Below are 10,999 nucleotides of genomic sequence, written 5' to 3' on the forward strand. Positions count from 1 at the left end.
ATAATTGCTCACGTGTTATTGACTCTCTTTCTATCTGCTGTAAACACTCATACACACATGTATCATTCACATACACACTTTTCTTTATATGACGGCCTGTCTTTGATTATGTTATTATATGTCGCATTCACACTCTCACACAGACATACATCTTTAACGCCATAATAAATATCTCTGTTATCCATCTAATACGGTTGTGGTCTTTCATTACTGGTCATCTATGTTATCATCGCATAACATATCATGTATATCATCATTTGATATATATATTTGTGTGTTCGACCGTGTGACACGTTTAAATAAAAGGAGTCCTTTGTTTTTCCATTCGTCACCATTTCTCCTTTTTGAGTTCGCACTGTCGTCCCTTACATATATATATATATATTACAGTCTTTGCTGGTGGGCAGAGGTTATGAGCCTGTTCAATATTTTTTTCTTGAGCCAAAGAATTCATAAGGTTAATTACCATGGTACATGAGTGACCAAGACACCATCCATTACAAGGTTCAAAGCCAGCAATTTTGAAGTAAAAGGCTAAATTGATTACATCAACCCCGGTATTAGAATGGGACTTATTTTTTTTTTACCTCAAAGGAATGAAAGACAAAGTTATCCATGGTAGGATTTGAACTCTGTGACTGTAGAAGTGAAGTCAAAACCAGTTGCTCTATTTTGTTCTATATCTATAATTCAGAGCTAAATATTTACCATGTTTATTTGTCTTCTTTGAAGACTGACTACATCCTACTGTAGCTTTCTTTAACTCATTTGATATTCACCCATCCAAGACTGCTTTGGGTTCTTTTATACAAACGACCTGTTTTAATGTGATTTAAATTAAAATCTTCCATAAAAATTTCAGGTTAATTTCTTTTAGTAAATTCTTCATTAATTTCAAAAGTAACTGAAATGAAGTCAGAATGTTTCAAACTGAAACATGGTCAGTGACAAAAGGGTTAATATGATCTTCACAAATTCTTGAGCTGTAGATATCTATACAACTGAAGTCACAGACATCCTGTTGTGGATAACTCTACTCAACCATGAGCAAGGACTGTTATTATTATTTAGCTACAAGTCAGTCCTAGTTAAGCTGGCTTATGATTAAAGACATTCAAGCCATGACCATCCACCTTATCATCCACTAGTCCATTGCACCCAGGACCACATTATCCAATGTGTTTCTATTCAAGGTATGTGATCTTGTGATTAGGATGTTTAGTTTAGTGCCTAGAATCATGAGTTCAGTTCCTTGACCTAGCAGTGCATTGTTTCCTTAAGCAAGACATTTGATTTCATGTTGCTTCTCTTTATTCAGTTGTAAATGAGTACCAACTGGATGCTGGTGGAGCACTCTCTCCTTCCAGTTGTCACATCTTGGATGTGCCTCTGGGTTAAGGTGTCTGTAACTACTAGTGAAAGTATAGTACATGCTTCCAAGCCATACTAACTTGTGAGTGACAGCTGGCTGCTGTTATGGTGTAATTTGAGAGATTTAACTGCTATCTCTAACAGATCAGTTGGCTGTGTAGAGGCTCCTTTGTTAGCACATGTAGATGTATGATTATTGATATATGTAGGTATGTGACTACATACTGTTACACAAATGTTTACAATTGTGTGAAGTTACGGAATGGTAATTCCATCATTATCCCTCTTTCAAAATCATGACCCCAATTCAATAAAATTGTCACGAATAGTTTACATATATCTTCAATATTTTCCATATAAATATTCTTTGCATATTTAGCCATTTATTTACATTTATTTATTTCCAGTTCTGTCATATGTCATGTAGACTTTGTGTGAAAATTCATTCTATGTATTTATTTTTTGTCTCTTTCTTCAGGTCTTACTTCTCACCAACTATTTATGACAACAACCAGAATGCAACAAATGAGAAACTACAGCTTGATCTACATCTAGAGTTACAAGGGAACCCAGGAAATTTACGGTCTTATTCTTGGTATCATGGTCAGATCAGTCGACTTGCTGCCGAACAGTTAGTTGTTGTCAATGGTGACTACCTTGTCCGAGATAGTGTATCACAGCCAGGAGACTTTGTACTCTCTTGTGGTTGGCATGGAGTCCCCATGCACTTTATTATAAATTCTAAAGTTTTAATAGATGGATATGCCGAACCTAAAATAATTTATTTGCTGGAAGATGATGAGTTCAATTCCATCCCTAGTCTCATTGATTATTATGTAAAAAATTCTAAACCTGTAACCAAGGCATCAAATGTAATTCTGAAAAAAGCTATAGCTCGGCAATTACCTCTTAGTTCGTATGATATGAAGTATGGCTCTCCAATGAATAAGAATTCTGGATTTTATTCAAGTACACCAAATATCAGCCCCAAACCTAGCCCTTTTGTGACCCCAAATACAACTCCGCCTGGCAGTCCAACTGGAATGAAAGACCATCTCCACAAAAGAACTGGTAGTCAACCTGTACTCTGTTTAGAGCAATCCAGTTGTGACGCTCCATTTTCTCCAACTCACCTGGGTCGCTCTGACAGTGTTCCCTCAATTGGCTACAGCTCACCTTTATCACCAATAGCAACCCCTACAATGCCATCCCCTCCAATTCATCACACTCGATGTGGTAGTGAACCAATCTTGTCACCACAACCAGTAAATCCAACATTCCTCACAGTGCCAGAAAATTCCCTAAACCCAGCTTCATCAGAGAGCAGTTTGTTTAAAGCTCCACCTCCTAAACCCAGCAGGGTCGCTTCAATCAAAACAAAGCAACGACCTACAATTGAAATCCGAAATGCTGCATTATATGATGATGAAATGGATTATAGTGAACTTGATCAGGTTGTTGCAACACCTAGTTGGATCAAAGCTGATAAAAAGTTGGAATTTACCTATCAACAAAACCTGAAAAATGTTTCTTCAGTTCAAGGAACAAGTACTAACAAAAATGGTAAATCCCTCTTAAAAAACAAATTTCCTAGTAAATCCAAATTTCCATCCGGTAAAGATTCTATAAATGAAGAATACACTGAGCAAATTTTCGATGTTAATTACATGAAAGCAAAAGAAATCACCATTCCAAACGATAAAAGCTTCCGTAGAAGTTATAACTTGCAAAATTACTGTGGGACATTGATTCCTGATGAAAACAAACCTTTAGATGTTCATGTATTTTTCAAAGTCTATGACATATTAATGGACAATCCACGACGAATTGCTCAACATCTTACAAAAATTGATGTGGAGTTTATCCGTGTTCTTGGAGAGGATGATCTTGGAGCTGGAGTTCTGTCTGGTTTAGAACTGATTACATTACCACAAGGTTCAGTCCTCCGGCAGGATATTTTGGAAAGGTAAAATATAAATTTTCTCACAGTCAACTTTGAATTACTTTCAGTAGTTTGGGTTTCATATGGGATTATTATTATTATTATTATTTTTTTTTTTGATAGGGTTACATTTTGTTTTTAATGAATATTTAGTATTTATCTCATAACCTTCATCTAAGAATTTATTTCTTACATATAACAAAAATGGTGAAATCCTATTGAAAACATCAAGTTGCTGGATAAATCAGTTTCTCTCCAGTAGAATACATGTCCTATGAATATTATCATTTACCATGACATATCTCATCCTCATTCTTCTTATATCAAAGATTGTTTTATGTTTTACATTTTATTTTGTGTAAAGAATGAGTTATTTAGTCAATGATGATGTTCTGAGTTCAAATTCTGCCAAGGTTGACTTTGCCTTCCATCGTTTTGGGATCAATAAAATAGATACCAGCTGATACCCGTTAAACACTGGGGTCAATGTTTTCCCTGAAATAACTGTGTCAAAATTTGAAATTAATATATGCAATGCCTTTCAGTATATGTAGTATAACCTGTATTTTGCACATAACTTATTTGTACATATTTTTTATGGTTCAAATCTGAAGTAGGAAGTGAGCAGTTTTAATATCTGTAAGACAATATCTTGGGAAAAATTGTTGGTAGCGAAGTAATTCCAGGTAGGGTTGCTATTCAGGGAAGAGGGATTAGAGTAGATATTTAGTGCAGGGTTGGACTGTGAAACACATTAAAAATGAAATGACAAATATGTGTTTTAGGTGGACTTGAATAGAGCTAGTTCAAAGGAACAGCGACTATTGTAGCAGGAGCAGAATTGGCAAAGGGAGAAAACAACACGTCTGTGAACTAGAGGTTGAAATGTGTTGGTTAGTGAGTCTTTGTCAGTCAGCTATATGGAAGTCTAAGCCATTTATACTTTTAACATTGGGACCATTACTCCATTCTGGAAATGACTGTTTAGTGAGTCAGCTATTGATTGACCTTGAAGAGGAACTCCTTTTGATAAGTTTTAACTATTATTCTATATTTCTTTGAGATGAGGAATTATGTACATTATTTACAATGGATGGATAGGTGTCCTCACTTTGTTTGTTGTTACCACAAGTGGTAGTAGCCTGTGCTCTTATCCGCTACGTTATATGCCCGTACAAACCCTCAGATTCTGAGTTCAATCCCAGGCTGGGGCTTGGGAAATAATGTCAGAAGTAAAAAAGAATACCTTAGGAATGAGAACAGAGTACCCCATTAATCAAATAAAGGGTTGGGTTCGAAATTCCACCAGAACACCTGATGAAGGCTGGAGAGTACATCAGCCAAAACGTTGTGGTAACAGCAAACAAGGTGAGGACACCTGTCTGTCCATTGTAAATAAAGTTTTAACTATGTTATATAGGTAGGGACACCAGTAAAGATTATCAGAGAGCAAGAAGCCAAGCAATTGTATCAACTTGGAAGGTTTTGTTGCACATTGTTTAGTACCAGAGATGCTAAGACACAAGATAATTTCATCTATATTTTTTTCATAGCAACTTTGTTGTTGAGATTGGATTGTCGTATCTTAAGATATCTATTCATAAAGGCAATGTAGTTTTAGCTTGAGGTATCTAAGTTCTACACAAACGGTGCCTATACATGGAGGGTTAGGGAAGAGTGAAGAGTAGTATTATTTGCATAAGACTATGTTAACCTCATGGCTTACCAGAATGAACAGAATATAGATCAGAATCATGTTAGTGCATGCAGTGATAGTAAGGCCAGATGAAGACTATTGGTTGGCAGCTTAGCAGGAAGTTTATGGTACCTGGCAAAACTTTTACTGATGTTAGATAAAACTTCATGTAAATAATGAACTTCACTTTTGCTAAGCATGTTATGTGGAACCTTTGGGGGTGTGACATTGGAGAGTAGGTCCCTAGTAGATCTGGAATATACAGAAACTGTACTGAAGAGAGACAGAGTGCTGGAGCAATGGTTATTCATATTTAAGACAAATGTCAGAGTAACAGGTTGGTAATTGGCAGTGTCAGAAATTAGGGTACACTAACATATTTTCAAAGATCAAGTTAATTCAGATACATACTGAAAGTTTGAATAGTTTGACAATAACACTCATGCACCATTTAAGGGTAATGAAGGCAATCTTATCAAAGCCAATGGTTTTAATTTGAAGCAACAAGAAGTATGTACATAGTAAAATTGGTAAAATGGAGAAGGAGAGTTTGGAAGAATTTTGCTGTGTGTAAGCATTGTGGAGTTGGATGCTTAACAGGCATTAAATATAGCTTATTCTGTTGGAATACTGCTTATGGAGCCATTATTGTTGATGATTAGAGTAAAGGATTCCATAAAGTGAGCAGAGATCTGCTTGACAGAGACCAAAGGAACCAGTTGCAATTTTAGAAGCAGATGTGTTGATAAGCTGTCTCATGATGAATTGTTGGCACTCCGTCGCTTACGACGTTGAGGGTTCCAGTTGATCCGATCAACAGAACAGCCTGCTTATGAAACTAACGTGCAAGTGGCTGAGCACTCCACAGACACGTGTACCCTTAACATAGTTCTCAGAGATATTCAGCGTGACACAGTGAGACAAGGCTGACCCTTTGAATTACAGACACAACAGAAACAGGAAGTGAGAGAAAGTTGTGGTGGATGAGTACAGCAGGGTTCGCCACCATCCCCTGCCAGAGCCTCGTGGAGCTTTTAGGTGTTTTCGCTCAATAAACACTCACAACGCCCAGTCTGGGAATCAAAACCACAATCCTATGACCGCGAGTCCGCTGCCCTAACCACTAGGCCATTGCGCCTCCACTCACGATGAATAGAACTGAACCATTCCTTCAGTTGAACTTTACCTTATTTATGGAGTTTAGTTTTTGAGTTTGATACTAGGTACTCTTTGTCTGAAAAAAAAATTCAGGATGGTCACAGCTTGAGCCCCTTTAATTATAAGGTTTGTTCAGTCAGTGTTGACCTGGGTCTCAACATCATTCACAAAATGTTGCCAAAACAGAGCTGGTGAATATCTGGAAAACTGCTCTAGCTGCTACTAATTAATTCATAATGTAAAACAATTTCTATTGCCACTACAGCAGCTGATTCTTGAATTTATATCAATACTTTTCATATTCTCTTGTTCTTTCATGTCTTTAAACCAGTTTTGATTCTTGATTCATTTACTTGTTGCTTAATGACTAAAAGCAAATACATGGAAATATTTCTTCCCCCATTTTCCTAAATGTTTTGGGGGTTCTTAACTATTGTTTTTAGTGCTTAAAGTTTTTATTTTTCTTCAAATATTTTAAGTTGAGAACAAAGGGCAGCATCCTTGATGCTTTTCTAAGTCTCTGAGTGTGGTGGGGTTATCCTCAGGTTAGAAAACTTTAGACAACCAAGGATTTATGGAGTTCTAGATACAGACTGTCTTGGAACAGATGGTATGGTCACCACCAGAACACGTACAGTTATAGATCTGTGCATTTAGTGACTTTAATGAACAGAACTGATAAATATAAAAGAAAATCAATTGTAAACAGGAATTCTGAAGTGTTTGCAATATTTCTAGCATTATTCAAGGCAATGGAATGGCAAAGATGGTAAGGGCAGCAGTGAATAGTGGGCAATAGGAAGTCTCCTTGTGTAAGTCAATATTTTACTGACTTAACCCTTTAACTTTTAAACCGGCTATATCCAGGCCAAAATATTCCACCTGTTTTGTGTTCAAACTGACCAGATCTGGCCTCTCACACCTACCTTACACTGTTATTTTAAAAATATACAATCACATCATAGAAATATTAAAGCCATGAGATAATGCATGATTAATTCAAAACAATGTGAATAAATAAACATTACATTTGGGAGAATAGTTGGAATGTTAGAGTTAAGCTACACAGCCTCCTACCCAATGGAAAAGGCTCCAGTCTTCTCTTCTTGATAGAGAAATTAGTTTTTAATGTTCTGTTGGATAGTCCCTTTTCTTATAATCTTCTTTAATTTGTTGTAGATGTTACACTATGCAGGTGTTTGTAGCCACAACAATCCTCATCTGGAACAAAATTGTAATGAGAGCACAAGTGTTGAGTAAATGGATTCAGGTTGCTACAGAACTTAAAAATACTCTTGGAAATTTATTTGGCTTTGTGAATGTCATGGAAGGAATTGGTCTCAAACAGGTAAGTTTGAAATGTTGACGCTTTAAATACAAATAATTACAGAGGTATCAAGTTGTTGGATCAGGTAATGAAGGTTATGGAGAGGGTCACAGCCCAACTAATTAGAGAGAGAGTCAGTTTAGATGAGATGCAGTTTGGGTTCGTGCCAGGGAAAAGCACTACTGATGCTATATTTCTGGTAAGACAGCTGCAAGAGAAATACCTAGCCAAAGATAAACCTCTGTACCTGGCCTTTGTTGACATGGAGAAAGCCTTTGACAGGGTCCCCCGATCCCTTATCTGGTGGTCAATGAGGAAACTAGGGATAGAAGAACGGTTAGTGAGAGCTGTGCAAGCCATGTACAGAGACGCTGTAAGGTGAGGGTTCGCAAATGAGTACAGTGAGGAATTCCGAGTAGGTGACCGAAACCTTTGGAGATATTCTGTGCTTGAGAAGATCCGACAAGCCAAGACCATGGCCCATGCCAGTGGGTGTAACCAGCCCACTTATGAATACCCCTCATTCATTGGATAATAAACTTTGCTTGCAAAGACCTATTGAAGCAAGTGAAATCAAAATTGCTGACGTGGCTGACGACAGTACCGCCTGATTGGCACTCATGCTAGCGGAACGTTAAAAGCACATCCGAACATGGGGTGTAACCGGTCCACTTATGAGTACCCCTAATTCATTGGACAATGAACTTTGCTTGCGAAGACCTATTGAGGCAAGTGAAAACAAATCAAAATCGCTGATGTGGCCGATGACAGTATTGCCCAATTGGCACATCCGAGCGTGATCATTGCCAGGGCCATGGGTTGGCTCCCGTGCCGGTGGCATGTGAAAAGCACCATTCATGCGTGATCGTTGCCAGTGTCACCATACCGGCACATGAAAAACAACATTCGAGCGTGGTTGTTGCCAATGCCGCCAGACTGGCTCCCGTGCAGGTGGCACGTTTAAAAAAAAAAAACACCTTTTGAGCATGGTCGTTGCCAGAACTGCCTGACTGGCCCTCGTGCTGGTGTTACGTAAAAGCACCCACTAAACTCCCAGAGTGGTTGGCGTTAGGAAGTGCATCTAGCTGTAGAAATTCTGCCAGACCAGATTGGAGCCTGGTGCAGCCGCTGGCTCTCCAGACCTCAGTCAAACCGTCCAACCCATGCCAGCATGGAAAGCGGACATTAAATGATGATGATGAGAGTTGAAGGTTTTGCAAGAAACACTGAAATCTAACTTCAATATTGGAGCAATAATGTTGGTGTAATGATTCTACTTTTAGTGAGGCATGCTGCCCTAAAATTTAGGGTTTAACATTCTAGCATTTAAACTGGCCATATCTGGCCAAAATAATCAACCTGTTTTATCTTCAAACCAGCCAGATCTGGCTTCTCACACTCACCCTACAATGTCATTCTAAAACTAAACAATCATGTCATTGAAGTCTCAAAGGTAAAGCTTGACAAGTTCAAATCAATATGAATAAATAACATCACATTTGACAGAGAAACCCAAATGCTAATGGGTTAAACATCTTTTTCCCTATTTTAAAAGATAGTGAGGAAATATAATATAGCTGTTATCTTGAGAATCAATGTATTTTAGCCCTGTTACACCATTAATTGCACAATTATTTGCATGTTTATTCTTGATACATTCCAGCTGATTGAAATGCAAATATGCTGGTTGCTGTTGTTTTTACATCAGAACAATTCCCTTTTACGATAACTATGTGTTTTTAACACACACCCTCAGCTCATTGGTGCTGCGGATTCTGGAACATTGGTGTTTCAGCATGTTCTGTTTCGTCAGTCAGAAATACGTAGACCTTTGAGCCTCATCATAATTTCAGCTCTCACTATATAATGTGCAAATTATTTTAACAGTTTACCCGTCCTAGATAGATAGATAGATATAAACACTGATCAGCAATTTGTTTAGGCTCAAAGGTCCAAGTACTTTTAGCTGACAAGATATCACATGTTGAAATACTGGTATCCCAGAATCCCTTGCACCAATAAGCCAAATGTGTTATGAACACACTGTCTTTGTGAAAGGGAGAAGCTGTTCTCTTGTGATATACACAACTAGCATATTTACGTTTGAAACGGCTGGCATGTATTGAGAATATGAGGCTTTTCATTTCAGATCTCAGTGTACACAGTGCAAATAATAGTTTATTTCTTTTTAGAACTAATCTAGAATTTAGATTTTAAAAAATACATGCTTATTTATTTTTTCTCCATTGTGTATGTAAACAAATTATATATATATATATAAAATGGCATGTTGTGAGAGTTGACCCCATGCTGCCAAGTTTGATTCATTGCTGTACCAATGACTTTATTTCATAGCTATTTATATGCAAAAAGTCAAATTTCCAAACAGTCTATAAATATACAAACTTCTTTCTATCTTTTTTTTTATGCCATGATAGTTGTTAAGAGTAACCACAATTTTATGATTAAAACTTTAAGTTTTTGGCAATTTTCACGTTTTTTTTCTTTGTAGCAATGAACGTAGTGGATAAGACATTGATTTCATGTCAAAATGAAATATTAACAGATAAATATTTTGTTCTTTACAGGTAAAACGTCTCCGCGATACTTGGCTGATTCTACGACAAGATCACACAGGCAGTGCAATGATTTATGATAAGAAGTTACGAGGTGTTCATCAGACCCTAACGGAAGGATCGTTTTTGCTACCCCTTCAGAATGTCAGCATTCCAAACATCTTACCTGTTGTTAGCTTGATGGAAAAAACCCTAGAAACCATGATGGATATGATGCCTTGGGAAACAAACAATTCTACTTTTGACTTGGAGAGCTTTTTCGTACACCTTGACACAGCAAGGTTAATCTCTTCGCAGATAGCTCTTTATAAAATGTCTAGCCAATCACTAACTGGTGAACTTCGAGAAGCACCAGAACTTCAGGAAGTTCTAAGGACTGAATTCCAAGTACGATTGCTATGGGGGAAGAAGGGGTCTGTTACAAATCCACTGGAGCGCTATGAGATATTTGACAAAATTCTAACTGCAATGTCCAATCAGCGTGAAGAACCTGGTAATGATGGCACTGCTGTTTAACACATATTTAGGCAGCTCAGCTGAAGATGAGACTTCAAACAAACAAGCACTGATTTTTTTTTATTAAATCAGAGACAATTTTTTATTTATTTATGTAATAACTATTTTCCACCTTTTGCACAGTTAACTATATGTTATATATAGATATTTAATGAAAGTGGAATTAAATCTTTCAAAATTACATACCAGGTGATAAACAGTGTCTATTTAAAGTTATACTAATCATCCCATCATTTCAGCCTCTACTTTTCAATGCTGGCATAGGGCGGAATTTCTATGGCCATTACATATTTCCAAATAAGAGCCACAAACATGTGTTTTTAGGCACAGGAGTGGCTGTGTGGTAAGTAGCTTGCTTACCAACCACATGGTTCCAGGTTCAGTCCCGTCCCACTGCGTGGCACCTTGGGCAA

General features: G+C 37.3%; 1 protein-coding gene across 3 annotated transcripts in view; it reads left to right on the forward strand.

The window, feature by feature from the left end:
* Positions 1-10,767, forward strand: part of LOC106874563 (breast cancer anti-estrogen resistance protein 3 homolog) — a 235,446-nt gene extending 224,679 nt beyond the window's left edge. For all 3 annotated transcript variants that reach the window (XM_052967803.1, XM_052967801.1, XM_014922335.2), the window contains exons 5-7: positions 1,850-3,337; positions 7,347-7,515; positions 10,083-10,767. In XM_052967803.1, coding sequence (XP_052823763.1) covers positions 1,850-3,337; positions 7,347-7,515; positions 10,083-10,586 — 2,161 coding nt within the window. In that variant the 3' untranslated portion in view covers positions 10,587-10,767. The remainder of the gene's footprint in view (positions 1-1,849; positions 3,338-7,346; positions 7,516-10,082) is intronic.
* Positions 10,768-10,999: the final 232 nt, after the last annotated feature.

Source organism: Octopus bimaculoides, chromosome 1 (assembly GCF_001194135.2).
Source record: "Octopus bimaculoides isolate UCB-OBI-ISO-001 chromosome 1, ASM119413v2, whole genome shotgun sequence".
In the NCBI taxonomy this organism is placed as follows: Eukaryota; Metazoa; Mollusca; class Cephalopoda; order Octopoda; family Octopodidae; genus Octopus; species Octopus bimaculoides.